The 21115-nt window shown below is 39.4% G+C and overlaps 1 protein-coding gene and 1 long non-coding RNA gene across 2 annotated transcripts; one reads left to right on the top strand and one right to left on the bottom strand.

The window, feature by feature from the left end:
* Positions 1–1266: 1266 nt before the first annotated feature.
* ACTL6A (actin like 6A) lies at positions 1267–10976 on the bottom strand. The gene is made up of 13 exons (XM_085301217.1): positions 10822–10976; positions 10438–10612; positions 9729–9829; positions 8087–8184; positions 7355–7449; positions 7053–7159; positions 6882–6971; positions 6198–6259; positions 5775–5889; positions 5343–5423; positions 4313–4408; positions 3118–3204; positions 1267–2578 (listed from the first exon to the last, which is right to left on the bottom strand). Exons 2-13 carry the CDS (start codon positions 10553–10555, stop codon positions 2498–2500), a joined length of 1131 nt encoding a protein of 376 aa, XP_085157343.1. The 5' UTR covers positions 10556–10612; positions 10822–10976; the 3' UTR covers positions 1267–2497.
* Positions 10977–11824: 848 nt separating this feature from the next.
* On the top strand, positions 11825–20674 carry LOC146597957 (uncharacterized). The gene is made up of 3 exons (XR_014895366.1): positions 11825–11861; positions 12192–12342; positions 20426–20674. It is a non-coding gene; the product is annotated as an uncharacterized LOC146597957 (long non-coding RNA).
* The last annotated feature ends 441 nt before the right edge of the window (positions 20675–21115 follow it).

Here is a 21115-nt window from a genome sequence, read left to right as displayed (position 1 = left end):
GAGCAATTCTAATGGTTGTTYCTAAACTTGTTGGAAAACTGAAAAATTAAAAGTGAAAGTAAAGCATACATCATTAACAGTAAGAAGCAGCAACTGCCTGCCTGATGAAGCATAAAACATAGGGATTATTTACCCCATTTAAACAACTATGCATTAAAACAAGACAGAAAACAGGAGRCCTTCTAAAGGGCACATATGACTATTTCCAGCTCTTATCAGCTACATGCCTGAAGTTGTGCTTTCTAAGCACACGGGGATATGCTGTAGTAAATAACTTCTGTGTGCTACAAGGAACTCTTGCCCTACTTCTTAGAAAGTGTTAAACATGAAGCATGAGTCTTTTAACAATGATGTCTTTAGAACTAGATTTCTAGTTCTGATGACAAAATCAGACATTAGTRCAGAGTTCTTCACTGTGGACAAAATGTTTGTATTGACCAGTAAGCTTCTGTAAAATTAAGGTAGAAAGATTAAAAACTCTTTCTTACTGCTCACTACTCTCCCTTGATGGTAAATATTCTTCATGAAAGTTTTCACCTTCAAAAGGCATTTAGAATAAAGTCACCTTTTACACCCATACCAGACTTTCACAAAGCAAAATGCTGCACAGTGTAATCTGATAAAATAGTGGAAATTGCAAGACAATTAAGTAACTGCAAGCTAAACACACCCACCCTTCACATACTCCTTTATAGGACACCTACTTCACAAACAGCAACAAATACTCTTTACAGAGGTAAGAAAAACCTATGAAGTGTTTTGCTCTAGATATGCTGCTAGTCCATTGTAAGCAGATACCTACAGAAGAAGTTAATAGACATACTGAACCCKAAGCCTGACACCGAAGGAAAGATTAAAATACATAACTGATTCAGAAAGAAAAGCCCCTCCCCACCCCCTAAGCCTACTTTATCTCTTTCCATTTAGCTACAAACTTGAATTCATCTTAGCATTTCACTGATGCCACAATAACTTCACAAAGCATTACACAATTCAGATTTATTCCCTCAGTTGGCTGGTAAACCTGAAGTCTTGTTGACTTTTCACTACCCTAGCTTTCCATGTTCTGCTTGAATGTGAACTAGACTAAGCCTTGTTCCTTTATGATGAYGGCTATAGTTGGTGATTGTGTCACTAGTAGTAGCAGCCCGCTTAAGTTAACCTCATTTTGTGAAAAACGAGTTCTGTCAACAGCTTTGAAAGTCTGCAGCAAACAATTTTGATTCAAGAACAAAGTAATGGTCATCATGGCATCACAAAGGCAGATTGTTTTGATAAATTATTTTATTGTTCAGAGGTAACGCGCAACTACTTTCAAGGAAAGAGTCCATCATTATTAACCAAAGAGTCTTTGAGGGTACCCAGAAATTAACAGTATTGTTTACATTTTTCTTTTAAACAGTTATATGCTATGTGATTTACCAAAGCTTTTAAGATAGCTTAAAAGCTTAGGTTTTAAGCAAAAACTTAATTGCGTCCCGATACAGAACATCACGCAGTTGTAAAATAAAGATTAACAGCAACATAAAGCTGCATCCTGACAGCCAGTTCCTGCTGAAAAAACCCTCCTACTTCCTTTGCCCCTGAGTGCACACTCCCTTTCCAAAATACAGGCACTTACTACCCCGCTATGAGCCAGCTGAGGGAGCTAAACCAGCAAGAAACAAGTAGGAAGTGCCCCTTTCAGTTAACAGCTGGCTGCGAAGCGTCAAGCCACATCCTGAGCTCTTCTATGACTTGGAGAAAGCAGAAAACTGCTTAACTTCCCTGTCTCTGAAGTGATGCTTCTCACCTACATCACAAAGGCATTCAGCATATTATCTACATTCCTACAAATCAAGTGGAAAGTATCAACTGTTRACCAAATTGAAATTGCTCCATAACAGAACAATTAACAAACCAGTGCATAAACATAACATTCTCTAACTGGAATGTATCATTTTTCATTAAATTTTACACTGAACTGAGTCACCCATGACAGATTAGAAAATACAGAAATACTTTCCATTTTTAAAACAAACCAGTAACTGTTTCTCTGCAAGTACTCACAAAACTGCTCAAATGTGAAAGCCAGTTTTATTTTAAGAGGAATATAAGAGCAATTTAAGGCCAAAGTATTAGCAAGGAAGACTAATATGCAAAAGTAGACAAGAAACTTTTAATAAATTTGATGCACAGGCATTTGCAAGGTTATGCCTCTATTAGCTAACCTGTAAAGCTGTTCACAGGAAAAGATATTAGAGAAAATAGACATTTATACAAAATTATAAAAATGCTTGTTATATGAATTATTGCTTTTTAAGAGATGTAAACATCCTTTTTCTATGACAGTACCAATTACTTCTCTCAAAATTTCTAGTTTGTTAAAATGGAACTTGAATTATGCAAAAAACCCAATATAAAATTTCTACAAAAGAGTCCATCCCATTCCTGAGTATGCTAAAGCTATAAAATAGAAGGAGTGATGGGGAGACAGCAGTTTTTCACAGTAAAAAGTTTAAGGGCATTTTCTTTCTACGCACTGTTTCCCTCCTTCTTCATATTCTTGTTTAGAAATCCACATCTGTTGAAAAGTGCCCTACAAAAAAAAAAAAAAAGTTAAGTAAAACATGATTACTTTTTCATAGGAGGAAAAAGAAGCAAGTCTTCACACTAAATGTGGCAAGAGGACTTGACTCTACCTGCTTAAGTATGTTTTTGTCTTTTATATTGCTAGTGATTAGACTGAAGTTGGAAAGTTGCAGCACCAAAAACTGATTTCAGTCTCCCTTTCCAAATACTGCTAAATTAACCTCCACAAACCATTGAAGTGCTCAGTAACTTGTACTGTTAAGCTCTGGGATATGATGCAAAAACCAAGTTCACTACTTCTAGGATACACAACATGTTACCTCTGGACATCTTATTTCAAGCCTGTTGCCCATTAAAAACAGAAGACAATAATTAGTTTTTAGATTTAAAACTCAAGTTAGCTTGTTTATTTAAATAGATTTGCTTTACCTTACCACAACCACAGACAAGATAGTGACTGCCACAGTAGCACACGCTTTTCAGTTCACACACGCATGGAACTGGCTTTTGGGGCAATTAGGAACATAGTAACATAGATTTACGAACCAAAGAAGCCAAAATGGAACCACCAATCCATGAACTGAACCTCCGCTCCACTGTTGTGTTGTTTGCTATCAATTTCAGGCGCATGCTCTGAAGAGAAAGAGGTATTAAAAAAAATAAAAAAAAAAAATAAATAAAAATTGCAGGCTGGAGCCCTTTAAGAGAAGGACAGTACAAATAACTTGGTGTGTATATACACCAATATGCAAGTGAAAAGATCTATTACTTAATTATTACACTTGCAATAGCGCTCACCACCTCTGCATTTTGAATTCAGTAATGGCCATACATGAACAGAAGTATACGTGGCCTGATACATTCTCCACTAACAGAGACCAGCAACAATGCTTACAGCTAAAAGTAAGGCAGGTAAAGAGCAATCCTACTCACAGCATATACTGTTATCTCTAGCAGAAGAGTACCTGAAGTGAACACTGGGACCAAAATGTTTAATATTGTTGAACTTAATTCCTCTATTCCCTTTTTGAATCCATTCATTCTTTTTCTTTCAAAATGCCTTGTAGCAACAAATGATATGGTTTAAACGTGTATTGTATTTCTACTGATAACTTCAGCGGATTCTCCCTCATCTGTTTTAAGAAGCAGTAAATAACTGTTTCTTTCACAGCCTTTCATAACATTTATGATTTCAAGAGTCCCCATAAGTTAAACATTTTTATTGAATGTGGGAATTCAAGAAATATTGTATTTTATACCAAGGCAAATTCTCAAGAATACTGTGTAATGATATTAATTTGCTTTGACACTGAGTACTTTAGAAGTAAATTAAATCACYAGTTTTCTATCTACGAGTAGGATGTGTTGCTTGTAGAATCCAGGAAGAACAATTCCTGTTACAAAGTGACAGGAGCTCAAGCAGAATGGCTAAGCGCACCTCAGGTTAGTCAGCAACACTTCAGGGGAGAGACCAGCAAGGAAAGTAGTGACAATTGCTTAGGTTCAGTTATAGAGCTTAGAATCACAACCTGAAAGCAGGAATGWAGTAGTAGTTCAGTAGCACTTGTGAAAGAAGTAGTTTTCTTCTTTTCTTTAGAAAGGTAGATTTCTCCCCCTTTGAAATCTGTTCAGCTGTTGGGTTCCTAATAAAGTTAAATCTAGAATACATGCTTATCTATTCTGTTTTTCTGCTGTGTAAACGATGAGCAACTCAAAGCAGTAATTTTATAAGTTGTTTTACCGGTGGAGTTTTCTGAGACAACTCTCTGTTCAATCTGTCTGTAAAACTCTGTATTAGAGTGTTTCCACCTGCTACAATCACACTGCCGTAGAGGCCCTAAAAAGAGAACAGTAACCAACTCATGGTATGAACTTTGAAAGCATTTTGAAAACAACTGTTTCACAGRATAGAGAAGAATGCCATATAAGAACATGTAATTAACAGCAATAATACATCGTGTGATGCCCACAGCATTACCTCTAATTTATTTTTTTACCATGTTAAAAAAAATATTTCAAGAGAACTTAAATATTGAGCTATCCAAGGAAGACAGAGGCAGTACGATTACAGATTTCACGGAGAACCTTGCATCTGCAGACACCTCCTATATCCTAAACTGTTGGATCCCTTATAGCTGGATTTTCCAACCACAGAGGAGAAAGAAACCAACAGTACTGCAACATTTTGGTTCAAAAATTTTGCCCCTTAACTAGCAAGTCAGGCTGGGTGAATAGGCTAGGCCATGATTTGTTTGCCAGTCTCTAACACAGTCCATCACATCTGCATCTATCCCAATTGACACCTGAGAAAACAGAAACGTAGTTTTAAAGGAGAAACTTTTCCTTTAAAATCTCTCTACTTCTAACTCTCCCTCAAGAAGTCAGGTACGATTAGTTATCTTTAGAAAGTACATCCATCATCCCTGAAAACCTGAGGATAACACTCGAAATCATGAACATAAAATGATTATCTGAAGGCAATCCAATGCACATTATGTAGTGCCAGCTATAAAATTTGGACATTAACTATTTACAAACAGGGGTATGTAAAAAGGGGTAGAAGTCAGAAAATCTGACTCAGCATTTTGTAGGACAGAAACAGTAATCCTACATGTTCTTCTATACAACCACATAATACTTAAGGAATTATTCTAACAAGTTTATCATTATCCTAGGAAGTCCACAGTCTTCAGCAACGATGCTCTAGCCAAAAAAAATTCCAGCACAAAAATTTTTATGCCTTAAATAACRTGTGTCTGACTAACACTTACTGGCCTGATGTCTATATCGCACATTCCAACGCTTGTTGTGACAACGTGGCTCACGCCCAACATCGTGTTACCAGATAAACCCTAAAATAAAATCAACAATCCACACGTCATTGTTTCAAAAGATGACAGCACATGATCTCTCTGAATGAACGAATATTCTTTGCTGAAGAGGGAGCTAAACATTTTTTGTCAGGGTGGGGGGAATCCTTGTTTCCTGTTCAGCTCATCACCACCCATTTCAAACTACATTTCCTCTTTTGTTACCCCAAATATAATACTACACCACAGGTAAATATGATGCCCAGGAGAGCCACACAGTGTAAATATATGCATACAAAGTGGGAAATGAAGAACATTGTACAAAATGAAGCCATGTGATATACTATTAATTTAAAGCCTTCATATTATCATTACATATCATAGCTGTTTTACCTTTACATTGGAAGGGTCAAATAATCCCTCAGGAATTTTTAGACGCTCAGCACCGAAGTCACAGTTATAGCCGTTGGGAAACTCATAATGAACTGTTGGCATCTGTGCCGCTACCCTGGAACATTAGTCAGAAAGTAACACACTAAAATAYGGTGTAAACAGTATGGTAGGTTATCTAAGTAGCGTTATAAACTAAATTTTCTTAGAGAATATTGTGACTAATATGACTCACACCTTTGATAATATTGACATGATGTCACACATCCTGGAATATCAAATAAAWGATCACCTGATGTATATTGTATTCTTACTTCCAAAAGTAAGCAAGTTTTATCTAAAAAACTTTCCTCTGTAATAAAGCCACCCAACAGCATGTGCACAACTCATGATTAATTATACAAAAAGGAAAAAAAAGTGACATACTGTTCATCGTAGGTTGAATCTGACACTTGSAGGACAGAAGCTTGGAAGTCCTGAATGACACACTATGGAGATAAGAATAATATTGTTACGAAGAATTTTAAGTCTATAACTTAAATTATAGAATTGACCCTTGTAGCGAGAACATCTGCAGAAGATCTGGCAAGGAGTCAGTGACTGGCAGAGTACGTGGTAGCAAGCCCAGCGTATGGAACTACACACTGACCAAATTCCCACCAGGGCCTGGCATGCRTATTCTGTTTTGTCAACAGTGTTTAGCTGCTGCCCAGGCAGTAGCTGCTCAAGGTTAGCACAGCTGAGATAAGGCAATAGTTCTGGTAGATTCAAGGGACCCTTATGAACAAGGGGTCGAGTGCTGCCTGAGCATCCAACCTGCGTGTCTGACCTGTGCTTCCAGCAGCCTCCCATCAGCAACCCCTCCTTGCACTTGCTGGGGCTCYCCATGCAGTTTAGGGTGCAAGTCCTTTATTAAACCTATCCTGTTCAACCCCTTATGAACCTTGAGAGTCTCTCTCTGCCAGTATCCGACTYTCAATTGCCTACCTTGTGGTCACAACCCTAAGAGTTTTCTAGGTATTGGAGAGGAAAGTGTGATATCCTTGCAAACAAGGCTTCTTTATGGGACACCTAGTATGGGGTTGAGAACAGGAGAAAATATCTACTTACATTACACATGTAGTTGTGCCAAGACCTTGTGACTTGGGGTAACTTCTCTTTTCTCTTCCAATTTGCTGGTGATCCTTCACGAACTGCCTCCTGAAATGGAAGGAAATATGAATATCAGTTAACTGTTTAGCCTCATGTCCCCACTGCAAACACTTGAAGTTATTTTCCCACCTTTGAAGCAATCATGTATGGAGGAATTATCTCTATGTTCATCTCCTGAAACAGTTCTCGGCACTGCATAGTAATAAAATCTCCTGCAAGTGGTGATTTCACAATACCTGAAAGACATAAAGGAAAAAATATCTGGAACATACTAAAGTCACAGAATAAATTCCCCAAACAACCTATTTGTCAGAAAACATCGGTTATTTCCTATTTAAGAGGACACACACATACATCTTACTGTAAAAAAGAATAAGAAAGCTAACTTATCTTTAACACTGCAATGTCATTATCCATGAATTTTTTTTTACCTTGCTGAAGTACATATCCATCATGCACTGGAATAGCAGTGGTGTGCGTTGCTCCGCTATCCAAAATGAGACCTGTCGATCGCCCATTAGCAAAACTAGCCAAAATGACTAAGGAAAATATTTTAACTTTCACCTTGGAAAAGATGCTGTTATATAATTTGAATATAATTAGGAACAAGATCCAGGTGTTTTACTCCTTGGCTTTACAAATGGACTTGCCACTTTCTGGTGTRCATTTTATTTCTACAGAAGAGTAGAAAACCTCACAGAGAAAATGGCATTTACCTTCTACCTGCAAGCTAACTTGAGCTTTGGACATAAAACRGTGACAACTCAATACAGCAAACTCCAATAATGCAGCAAGACCCCAGTACATCCAACTCGCTCAGTTTCTGAAGCTGAAAACATGTTATTAGTCTAAAATAATCACCAATTTCAGCTTAAGGCTACGGTAACTTCAAACTCTAATGACTGTATTTAGTAGTCAGGACAATGCCATGCTATACAATGACAAAAGACACTGCCTCCAAGGAAAACAGTCAGACTGGGAAAACTTCAAAACTGAGCTCTAAGTTAAAGTTCAGAAAGGGAAATTGTTTACCTCCTCTCTGTATGTTTATGGAAACATTAATTTGAAAGAAAATGGTTAGATATGTTTTTATACTAGAATAAGCTTGCTATATTTTCTCAGGAAAAACCAACCAACCAAACCCTCAACACTCCAAAGGATACGCTGTTAGAACCGCAGTTTTACATAGGAAAAAAGCAGGGATGTTGTAGTGTTCAAACATCAGCTCAGTCAGTTTTTCACGCTTTGCCCTAGTATTCCACTAGAAGAAAAAAAAAAGAAAAAAAGAAAAAAAAGAAAAAAAAAACTCAAATAAGACAAGCTTTGCTCTAGAATTCCGCTAGAAGAAAAAAATCAAATAAGAGATCACACTGAAGATGTTTATCTTRAGTATCATTAGAGCGTGCTCAAGGAATGCTAACAAAATAAATAGTTTAAATTACAACCATGGTTTCAAATCATATCAAAATTCTACATGGACAGATTGCTAGAATTCACTTCCTTAGAACCTTTTCCACTCTATTACAAAAAGATTAATACTTCTCTATGACATAAAATTAAAGGAATAGCAACTTAAATACAGAAAGACTTCTGATAAGCAAGGGTAAGAGATACACAACTTTCCAGTTAATAATAAAGATTCCTTCACAATTTTAGAACTYTTTCAGTATCAGTCTCTCAGAAAACTAAAATAAGTAACACATCTGTTTTAGAGCAGAAAGATACATGAAATAACTTGCCTAGTTGAAAGAAAAATAAATCTAGATTTGCCTGTTTTCAATGCATCTTCCTACAGTTCTACTATACTTGCCACTAAGCAAGGATCTCTCTCAAATACTCAGCACATCACTGGAAGAAAAAAATCAAAGTTTTTTTTCTCTATGTCAATAATTTAAAGTATGATTAGTTCTGTGAGGATAATTCTAATGGAAATCTCCAAGACACCCATCAAGCCATCAGACAGGCAATAGCCATTTCAAAATCATCCATACTCCAGCAAAGTACAAGCACTTTCACAAATGGTGCATGAAAATCATGGTGGGGGTAAGTTTGTTTCTGTTTTTGGCTAATTTAGCAAGATCAGGAGACTGAAGCCAAAAATTCATCTCAAGAACATCAGCTTGCTACAGTTGAACAAAAATTATTAAAATCTTTGAGCAGGATTTTTTTTTTTAAAATCAAAGGAGGGCATAACTGCAGTATGGCATGCTAATATTCTATATTCAGATGTTAAGATCTGTCCTTTGAATTCCAGCCAAAATAAAATGTGAGAATTCATCCTTAAAAAAATATTGTAATCATCCACTTCACCTACCAAAGTTTTGAAGTTACAAAGCCATTCACAGGAATGAGAATAGTCAAATTAAAATTTCTTCATTACAAATATTCTTCTGGTAATACTAGTTTGCAAACTAAAGGCAGTGAGAGATTTCCAATGGCACTTTACTAAGTACAACTTTATTATCCTAAAATTTTTTCATTTTTATTCCAGAAAATAAAGTGAAACTTAATTTATTGAAAAGAAGCAAAAAATAAAGTAAAAACATAACCGTAACACAGTAATTCACGGTAAATAGTTTCCATGTCTTGTCATAGAAAGTATTTCAAAACTATTTTTTAGACATTTTTCTTAAACATACTACTTTTCACAATCGGGAAATGTACTTTAAAGCTGTTGCTTCCTTAGTTAAGTTTTAACACTTGTAAACTACAAGCCAACAACAGATTTGTTCAGGACACGCTTGTAAACTCAGCAAAAAGATGCAGTTAAAACTTCTCAAAAAATGCAAAGTTGCTTCTACTCACCGGTGCTTCAGACATTAGAACAGGATGCAAACTTGCTTCAGATTTAATATGCATCTTGTACGTGTGATCCAAAATTGCTTGGAAACTATCCCAGTCTTCAACTGTAATAACATTGAAGCAAGCAGATTAGATTACTTCTAAGTTTTGTTCTGCTTTACGTGTACCTAAAGGTCCTGAGATTTCTTTTTTTTTTTGCTAGAACTCTTTAGTCCACGGCTATAATCAGAAGACTTATACCTCCTTTAATAACTTCGCAAAATTCTATTCCTCTGTAAGTTACATGATCATAACATATTAAGAATTACGTTAAAAATCTATCAACATCATAAGCCAGCTATGCTTTATGCAATTAGCCTGTCAGATACCTGTTCTTACGATTTATAGKCTCTACTTACACACATTACAGCAATAAGCTTCCAAACTATTTCCATAAATCACCTCTTTTTTCAAAATTTAAATTCAAGCCATCAAATAATAATAATAAGAAAAAAAAAAAACTCTACAAGCCTTCCCTTTTATCAGACAAATGATCACCATCATATCAAGACTTGTTTAGGGAAAGTAGATTCTTTACTTTTAGGTCCTGTTCTCCAAACTCCCAAAAGAAAAATACTTAAGCATATAACAACTTTTTATACAAAAGCTATGATTTTTTTTTGCAGCCTAAATAATGCTATTTTAAGAACAAATAGAAGACAGAGCACCATACTCATTCCATTTTTTAAGGGTGAAATGGCCTCCATATTTTCCCGTGGAACTCTCAGGGCATTGGTGTCTATGTAATAAGTTGGGCCCCCTTGTTTGCCTTTGTCACCATCTATCTCCATCAAAGTACTGCCATTGTCCCTTTCTAGCACCACACCAATAGCTGTTGGAAAATCAACCTGCAAGGCAAAAGGTAAACATTCATGAGAATTATTAATGTTTTGGGAGGATTGCTTATAAAATTCAGGTTTTTCATTATATAACACAGCAAAAATGAAAACCCCAACAAGTCCTGGAAACTTGTCAAATAACAAGTTTGACGGTATTGTAGCATGTTGTAAGGTAACTTCTAACTTTTATGCTGTATTTCAATCACACAGCTTCTCACCTTTGGGCAGTCTTCACCTGCATAGCCTGCTCTGACCGTGTATGAGCCGATGTCAAAAACAAGAGCCCCAACTTCATCTGTAAACGTTGTTAATACAGAGGTAGTCAACGGTTATTACACTCCATTACAATCCTGACATGACTCTTCCCTGCCCCTCCCCGTCCACTTGGCCAGCAAAAAAGAAAAAAGAAGGGAAAAAAAAAAAGCAAATCCAGGCATATTTCCAACTCAAGAAGAAACTTTTCTACTCGGAATTCAAGTTACGGGAAAGCAATTACAAGACTGCTAACAGGCTTTCACGGGGATGATACAGTAACTTGCTCCGGCGGAAGTAAAACCGCTCACTTAACGGCGGRGGGGAAGAAGTCGTTGCATCCCAACCGCTCGTAAGCCGGAGCTTTCAGAAAGCGCTGGGCAGAGCCGCCTGGAGCCAGGTCCGCGCAGCCCGCGCCGCGGCTCGTCCAGGCACAAAGCGCTTCGGCGGAACAGCCCCGGCGGGGACATAAACAAGGCCTTCGGCCTCCTCCTCCTCCTCCTCGCCCCGCGCCGCGGAGGCGCCGGGAGGGCTCGGCCGCGCCGCGGGGGCGCTCGGGGCCTGCGGGCGCCGCGGGGGAGGCGGGAAGCGCGCGCGCCGTACACGCCGCCGCTCATGGCTGCCGCTGGGCCCGCGCCGCGCTGCCCCGGGCCCGCTGTCGTCGTCCGCCGCCGCCGCTCCGGCTTCCTCGGCGATGCGGCAACAATAGCGCCTCCGTCCCTCTCGTCCCCGGCGGGCTCAGCCTAACCTGCAGGCCCGCCGCCTCCCGGCCAATGGGGAGCGCGGCGGCCGSCCGCCCGCCTACCGCGCGGCGCCCTGCCCAACGGCCGCCCGGGGAGAGCGGCCAATCGGGGCCGGAGGGGGGCGGGGCCTTGGCGCGGGGAGCCAATCCCGAGGCGGGRAAAGGCGGGCGGGCGAGCAAGCGTGGGTGCAGCGTGCCGGGAAAGAGAAGGGGCGGGTGTGAGGAGAGCGGCGAGGCGTGAGGAGGGGCGCGCCCGCGCGGCGGGTGCGGAGGGGCCGGCGGGGCGGGGAAGGGGGCCGGGGGCACCGAGGGCTCGCGGGGAGGGAGTGGGGGTGTGCTGCCACGCGAGGCGTGGGGTAGTAGGGGCGGCGGGGTGAGTATGTGGGGGGGGGGAGGCGCAACGGTCGCCGCCGCTGAGCCCCTCCCCTACCTGCCGCCGCGCTCCGGTCGCAGCTCCTGAGGGACCCTCAACCGCGGAGGAAACGCGCTCGAAGTGACCCGGCGCCCTTGTGCTGCCCGGGGCACTGCTTGGCCCCTCGGACTGGACCCCCGAGGTTGGCTTGTCCGGCCAGTTAAACACTTCTGTTTTTCTAGCTCGGCTGCCCGTTAAGTAGCTGAACCTGTAACGACCGGAGCAGCGATCGCCTTGTTTGGCGTCAAAGTGTTCAGCCAAACGTGGCGTCTGGCCGGTAGGACCGGAGAGGGAAWGCTGGAAAGTGGATAGAGACCTGAGCTGTAACCAGAGGTTAGTATTAGAGAAAACTAAAAGCTAAAGAATAGGGAAATCAGCTTAAAATACAAACGTTCCTAGCGTGCACAAATGGTAAAATCCAGCAGTAAGGGACAACAAGCTTTTTTTTTCTTTTAATAGAGTTGTAAGAAAATCAGGAGATGGTTAGACATAATAGTTGTAAAGGGTAAGTAATTTAATTTGACATGCGRTTTGACTCTGTTTCTTTAATGAGCAAAATTCATAATTATGTCATTAAGATTTTTTTTTGTAGTTTTGACATARCTTACAGTATCATAAAACTGCTTAGATGCTAGTGTTAGGAAGAAAGATATAAATCCTGCTTTTGCATTAACTCTACCCAATAAAGTCAGTGCACCTCAAACTTGTCCTGTAAAATCTTCTTAATATATTACTGTGATTTCCAGTATGTGGCACCAATACCCAAGGCAGAGTTGTTTGAGGAGGAGGAATTAATTGCTGTTGGGGAAATCAGTTCATAAAATCTGGAATTAAAATAGCAGAGGATTTTCATTTAGGCTGTGCTTGTACTTAGGTTATTGTTTTAGTAATGTTCGTGGTATTCGTATGGTAATTGACACTTTGGGCAAGGTGTTGCTCTGAGAGCTGCTGGCTACTGATGGTTGATCTGCGTGCTACGTACTTCCTTTTCTCCAGTATTTCTTCAATGTAGAAAAATTCTTGGTAATTCCAGCAGAAGATGCGAAGAGCTAAGAGGCACGTGGCAGTGTGTGGTGGAGAGAGTGGGGGTGCCTGTGCTTGACTGATCTTTGCCCCTTACAGTCCTCAGCACAGTGGCTGCTGAGGACTGTTAGCAGCAAGCGAAGATTATGCTGATATATGAAAGCCTCAGGATTTGAAKGGCACAAGGATGTAAAATCCAATCTGAGTCTGTGTAACCATCAAGAAGCCAGTAGGATTTGGAAAGGGATATTTAGACTGTAATTGTCTAGGTCTGACTTCTCACTGCCTTGCACTTTTGTAGGTATTTACATCAATGGAAAGTGCGTAGAACATCATCACTGTGATTTGGTAACATTTTATAGTGAATGTATTTGCCTTACACCAGCATGAATAGCTATGATAGAGAAGGCAAYAGAGAAAGACTTTAGGCATCTTTCTGTAGAGTCTGGTCTTGCTTAAAAAGATGTACATCTGGGATTATTTCAGTGAATTCCCTCGGGTTATCCTGCATTTGCATGAGAGCAGGTAAAACCTAGTATTTTGCCACTGCTGATTATAACATACCTGTTTTTTTTTTTCAATATTTTTGCTTAGTTTCTTCAGAAGCAAKGATTATAGAACAACACTAGATAGAAACATTAAATGTATTTTGTCTAGGTTCCCATACTGGTACAAATGGCTGTTGCATCTCAGCAGTAGCTACATACACCTAGGTGTAGGTATGAAATAAAATATTTGAAAACTTATGTAAGTTATATTATAACTTTGCAAAGTTATTCCTGCCATGCAGGAATAAACAGAATGGTCATTTTAAAAGTGGGACAGGAATCAAGATACGAAATAGTGAAACTTGCTAGTAATCAAAAGTTAATTTCATCAGCAGTAGTCAGGAGAATCTGGAGCATCCTAATTATTGCCTTGAGTTTTTCAACTTCATTAAGATGTAATTATTTCAAGCATGTGCTTGAACTTTCCTGGTAATGTAAAGCAATGTAGAAAATGACATATACTTCAAGCCAAAATTGAACTGAATGATTTTTTGGTTTTCAGCAAGCCGCTTGTCCCTATTGGGTTGCCAATGCCTTGTTCTTTTTGACTGGCCATACAACTGCCAGTCAGTCTCCTAGACAGCAGTGCCAGATTTTAGATTGTGGCAGCAGAGAGACTGTGACAATGCGTTATTCATAATGTCTGTCTTCATCCTTGTTTCTTGATTATAAAATGCATGTTAAAGGTTTTACTTTTCTAATTTTCAGAAGAGRTCATAGATCTTTATGTGGTCTGTAAAAGTGTCTGTTGTTGGAAAAGCCAAACAATCATTAGTATTTGTTCACTCAATAATTTTATATGATCTGTCAACTTCTCACTTTCATTACTGGAGTACTTGGGTATTTTTCAACGTTAATACTTCCCTTTCTTACAGTGATGTTGTGGGAATAGATATACTATTATCCTCGCTTTTACAGAGAAAGAGCTAGAACACAAACTAAATGCTAAATCTCACTAAGGGGCCTCGTCATTACTACACCTGACCTTTAGGTGCCTTGCTCAAAGATAGGAATCCAGGTTCTGTTTCATACAAGAAGAGAGGCACACACCTTAAAACTAGATTTGCAACAGGAAAATCACTTCATAGGGTATTTTGGTTTTAGTGCTGAAGGGAGGAGATATGTCTGAAATCTATCTCTGACCCTAGCTAGAGAGTCATAGGGATATATGTCTCAGAATTCTCCCGTGGAGTTGGTGTCTAACTTGTCCTTTTGTAAAAGGCCCCTTACTCACTGTCATTTTAGAACATGATTGAAGAAAGAGGTAATGGTGCTTGCCATTAGTATACATAATATATACTATACTAATATATAATATGCTTTCCATCACTGATAGAGAGCTGACTAGTTTTCAGGGAAAAAAAATGGCCTTGCCTGCTGAGGTTCCAGCTARCTCTAGTTGGAATAGTAGGGGCTAGGATGCTCTGGAGAATGGGAAACAAAAACACAAACACRTAATGCTGCTATATTGTTCTAAACCTGAACTTGTTTCTGTGAAACCAGCTTGGAGGACTGTGGACCGCTTTCCATGTTTAGCTCAAACACAGTACGAACTCACAGAACCGGGAACTCACAGAACCGGCTTAGATAGTAGAGCAGTAAGTAGTTACATGGAATTGACCTGAGGTTATAGGTGTGCTCAACTAAGCCAGCTCTGGCCAGAACCTCTTAAGTGTGCTTGGATTGCCCTCTCAAATGAATCCTTTGTGTAGAGATACCTTGTTTGGCTCAGGTCTGACAGCACTTACTGTTTCAGGCTTAGTGCTTGTTCTGCAGTCTCTTTGGATTCCTTGAGGGCTTATTAGCTTGGCAGCTGGGCCAAACCTGAGCTGGCTCACTGTATCTTATAACAAGTACTSCACAGACAAAGCCACCTGCAGTTGTGGAGCCAGCTTGTGTTGATAAACAGTAGATCTTTGTATCAACTGAGCCTTCCCATTGTATAGGGCATTTTTATCCCCTGCTTTTCCCATTGCTAAGATGGAGACTTGAGTATAATAGCTGAACAGGTAGCATGGAGCACAGGTCTCTTGTTTCTTGGGCAGATTCTCTGTCTTCAGCCTCACAAGGTTTAAATTCTTATTCCCACCTTCCCAGGGAGGTGCTGTGTTTTCTCACAAGCAGTTTTGAACTGTGATACCATGCAGCTAAGAATTATGGCTCTGCATAGCCAGAGGTAAGGAACTCAGAAGGAGAGTCTGCTGGTTAACTGACTCATCTGAGAGAGAAGAGCCTTAAGGCCCTATTTCTCCTTATGCATTTTTAAACTGTGTGAAGTAATACAGTCCTGCGAGTAGGGCTGTGATGCTAATGATTTTACAGAGTCATGCTACTTTTTAATGTTTTATTTTTGGAACAAAATTAGGTTGAGTTCTTGGCCTGTTCTAACACAGAAAGCGGTTTTTACTTGACATCTGTAAATGTGTCTTTTGAAGGGGAAGTTGTGGTGTAACCAAGTATGTCTGCYTGTTGGTATTTATTCTACCACCAGGAGAGGGCATAGGCAAAGCATGGGGCAAAGGCTTTGGAGATCAACATCAATATAGCAGGTTTAGAATACAAACTAGAGTAGCATTATTTGTATTGGGCTTCAAAAAACAAGATACTGGTTTCATTTTCTAGATTTATTTATTACTGTATCACGAAAGAGATTATAATAAACTTAATTGTTAAATGKAGTGTCACTGAGGGAAGAGTAATGTATTTGCTGGGTGGGCATGTATGCAAAGAGGTTACCACGTTTTTCGTGAATTTATTCAAGTCATTACTAAGTATATGCTTTGTTGTACCAGTCATCCCAAATGAGTACACAGAGCTATGCAATTGCACTGCAGCAAGAAGTCTGATGCAGAAGAGGATATGCTTTTTTTTTCAGAAGGTACCAATTTATACAAGGAAGTTTAGAATTGCAGTGCAGTATCTGAATATTTATTCACAGAAAATCAGTATTCTAGGGCAGTCACACTCCTGCTGTTCAAAAGTATCAGCTGCTCAATTACAGCATTTACACACATCTGTATTAATTAGCTCCATTTTAAAAAGTCTTTGGGATGTAAGATAAGAGCTTTGCGTTATATGATGCTGTTCATTGAAATTGCTAGAACAAATAAGTTCATGGCATTTTTAATAACTGTCATGAGAATTCTGATTTTTATATCACATGCACATTCTTAATCCTTTTTYCCATTTAGACAGTTATGGTGGAGTCTTGTTCTCCTCTCTTGCCCCTTTTRCAGTGTATGGTGTCTTTTAGTTCAGTACGGCAGAACTGTAACCAAGAGGCACATCAGGCCCAAGGCGTCTTCCTTGCAAGTGAAAATGTGAGGAGTCGGTGTTTCCAAATGTTGTCAGGAAAAGGTGTGGTATAGTGCAGCATTTGACAAGAACTGCAGATGGTGAGCTTTCCTTGAGTCCTGACGTGCTATGTTATGCCTGTGGATAATCTTCAATATTTACTCTTTTATATGAAAATTAGCTATGTGTAGGCATATTGACAAGGAGGGTGGTCAGAGATGTTATTTCTAATAGGACGTAAGCAGCATATAAAAGCACCACCCCCCATCAGTCTTGGTATTTTGCATTCATTTTTGACCTTTTAACTACAGAATAGTTTTAGGGGGRAAAAGAGCTTCATCATCACTCATGATACTTGTTTTCTATTAACAGTCTAGGAAACTAGAGATAGAAAATATGTCTAAGGATGCTCCTGGTGGGAGAGAACTAATGTAGGCAAATCTCAGGTATTTTTAAAWTAGCATTTTTAGGAAACTGGGCTTATGTTACCTTTTTGCATTAGTGAGGTCTCAACCTCACTGACTGGTTTTGAACCTCTCATCATTTGTAACCAAATATGRTGGAGAGCTAGAGTTCCCTCAAAGGTGCTAAGTCATTAGAAGTTTCATGAAAAYAGGCTATCAGAGAGGATGCTTCCACAGAGCATAAGATTGCAATATAAGCTGTGTCATGTTAGTTGACAACAGATAATCCATGTAGAACACAGACTATATATTTATCTCGGTTCTAGTAACTATGATGAGAGATTGTGCTTGCTGAGACACATGGAAAGATCCAAACATGAAACAACTCTATGAAACCACGCTTTGTAAGCTGTATTGCTCAGTTGCTGCTTGTTTGCAATGGGTCATTTAGATCTGCCTTAAACAAAGCTGTAAACACAGTTTCTTACAGCCTGTGCTACTGCTTTATGCCCAGTGGTGCATAGGAGTAACCAGTCCTGGGCACTGGAGATGTATGTTATTTTCTAGAAGTTCAAGTGCTGTACAAATGCCAAGGCTGTATCGTCTTGCGAGAAACGCAGGTGGGTTGACAGAGTGGCTAATGGTTCATCTGAACTACCATCTCTGAAAGAAAGTGAGTCAGCAGAGACTACAGATGCCAGCATCACTGGTGGCCTTTTRGTCTTGCTGTATTTTGTGCTGGAATAATTGGACTTGCAGACAGCCACTGTCTTCTCTTGTCTGAACTACTCCAGTCTGATTTTCCTTCCCCAGGGTTGCCCAGCTTATGTGGTTGTCAGCTATTGAAAGATTTTGGCACATAGTTTTGGGGATCAGCAGGGCCTGATCTGAGTTGCAAAAGTGCTAGACTACAAATAGTGGAACTGGAAAAAAAGATACAGTGAGAGTAACGAATTGCCTGGTTTGGATGCTTCAATGCTGAAAGACAGACTGCGTCTGTGATTTTCATTAAAACTGATTACTAATAGATGCTAAAAGTGATGTGTGAGTATTCAGATGTTTGCATTTTCCTAGTTTTATTACTTTATATTCTGTAGTTCTGTCTCTTTGTGTTTTACTGTAATAATATTCCCAGTTGAAGCCAAATCATGGGAAACCAAGAGAATGTTGAAAGCCAATAGTTTTTGCTACAGAGGAATATTGTTATTTTTCAAGATGGATGTCCTTGACATCAACTAGTCCAGCTACAATATGGCTAATGGAGAAGTGCAAGGATGCTAATAATGAGTTTGGAATAATCTAACAAGGCACACATCTGTCCTCTAGAAGGACAGAGAAGGAAAAAAATATTTTATTTTGTTTCCTCAACAGTGGATTGTTCAGAGTCATATTCATAGCTCAGGAAATGAAAATCATCAGTCATCCCTTTTTGATGTTTACATGACACAGCAGTGTAAGGGCCTGTATAGAAATAGTAGTATGTTCTGGTAGATTTTTGATTTTCTGTAATCCTCTGGAAAATAGTGCATTTGGCCTGCTGAAATGCATGATACTACACGAGCTAATTTTCTCCAAATAAAAGATCAGATCAGAGTAGGCAAGCATAAGAAGAAGGACAAAACTTCAACGGCATGGAGAAAACCATGTATGATTGCCTTCCACAGTAACATACAGACATGTTGAAGTGGCTTGATTCAGCAATGTGATACACTTCACAAGTATTTAAAGATCTGGTCCTGAAAAATGCTGAAGACTTGAACTCCCATTGATTTGAGTGAGCTGATCRTTTCCTAGGATGAGCCCTTTAGAATAAAATGAATAGAAATATCTGATTTGGGGGGCGAGGGGGATGGAGGGGCACTAAATTCATCTGATTATTTCTATCTCCAATCTTTTTTAATATATTGGCTAATTTCAACAAATTTTATAAGTGCATGGAAAGGAATATGTAAGGGCTYGCAACCCAGTTTTCTGCCAGGTGCTATGTATGTTAGACTCAGCAGCTTGGCTGACAAATAGTATCATGAAATGGGTAAAAAGTTCTGTCACGTTGCCTCCATTAGACACCATGTTCCCTGGCAGTGGCTCTGCATTAGCATCTTCCCTTCTTCCTGTTCACTGGCTGGATTTGTCCCCATTGTGCTGCCCAGTACAGTCACATGAGTCAATCTCACTTGCTGAGGAAATAGCTATGATTAACAAAAATGAAATTTTTAAGACTCACTTTTTGCAAACACAGGTAGTTTTAGCCACTAGTATTTCAGAGAAAATATGTTCATGACAGAATGCATTTGTGACAAGTTTGGGGACACCAAAGGTAGGTTTTTTTCAGTCTACAGTAATGAGTGGAAAGCTGTTGCAAAGTTTGCAGTTGGAACTAAATTTCTGCAAAGGGTGATTGTGGAAAAAGTGGGAAGTTTGGATTTGGATTAGTCGAAAGGATTTATGGAATGCACAGAGCATGCCCCAGCCGCCTGTGTATTGGTGAACTTTGTCTTCTGTGGTTTATAACCACAAAATACTGCTTTCTGTCCTGTTGTCAGGAAAGAGGTAATAGCAAAGGTAATGTTATACTGAGGTTTCACTTTGCTCAGACCAAGATATTTCTGTAAGTTACAACTCAGCAGAACATTTGGTACTATGATGTTGCTAGAGTTGTAAATAATTAAAAGTGAGTTGTGTTCAACAAATAAATAAAGTACATCTAATGGAGCATTATCATCTTCTGTATGTCCTTTCTATTCATTACTTGCTTTGTCATAAAATTCAGTCATTAGCAGTGGCTCATTCAGTCTTGTGTGAAAATTGTCATGGTACAAGTGTACTGCTTTCTTCCTGATTGCAGGGGCATAGTAGATTTTGAAGATAATAAAAATGAAGACATTTCTTATATAAAGCTTTTCAGTGATATCACTGAAAGCTCTTTCTAGAGGAGTTAGTATCTTTATTCACATTGCACAGATGGGCAAATATTTTGTGAGAACTCGTCCAAAAGCCAGTAGCAGATCCAAGAATTTAACTTGAGTCATCTTAAATCTTTGTTCACTACCCTGCTCATCAGGGCAATCAGGGGCCCTGCCTCTGATCTAGTCGTGTTTTCTGCCAGCTGGATGGAGGTTCTGTATAGAACTAACACTTACTCTGTAGGAACAAGTGGAAGAAGAACGAGTAAAGATACTGATCTTCACTGTTGACACTGTTTCACATTGTGGAGCTGAAGAAGATTCGGTCAAATTTCCAGTCTACARCAACAACAGAGGATGAGACTAATTTATGCTTAGCAACAGCAGCCTATTTCTGAAGACAACAGCGAAGGTGCAGCAATGTCATGTCTTTGCCACACCCAGAAAATGAGGGGAGTGAGTGTTACTGGGTCTGTGAAGAGATCTCACTATTTCAAAGCAATTGTTCTGATAAAGATGTTACTTTTACATCAGCTTCGTTATTTGATGATGTAGCACATGTACTTATCTGTAGATGTGTCAGGTCAGATTCTTCCTTCTCTTGCACCTAAAAGGATTTCTTCGGTAAAAAGGTACACTGTGCAATTCAATTTGCTTGATATGCTGATTCTTCCTGTCTTTGACAGTTTATTTACTCTTGAAGGACCTGGATGTAAAGTTGGAATATTTTATCATTGGTGATGGTGAAGTTTTTTTCTGTTTATACTTGTGCAGACAAACAGGGCTTGTAAAGACTGTCTGTCCTCCTCTTCTTCAAGGTCACCTACACTTGAAGGCATCTAAATTTCAAGGAACGCTAGATTTCACTCCAGAAAGTTTTAACTGATTGAATTCTATTTCATTTCAGGTTTGAAGTGGGACAGAGTTCAAACGA

Source organism: Rhea americana, unplaced genomic scaffold (genome assembly GCF_003343005.1).
Source record: "Rhea americana isolate MKP2758 unplaced genomic scaffold, rheAme1 scaffold_174, whole genome shotgun sequence".
In the NCBI taxonomy this organism is placed as follows: Eukaryota; Metazoa; Chordata; class Aves; order Rheiformes; family Rheidae; genus Rhea; species Rhea americana.
Note: the sequence above shows the minus strand (reverse complement) of the source record. Positions and strands in the feature narration are given on the sequence as shown.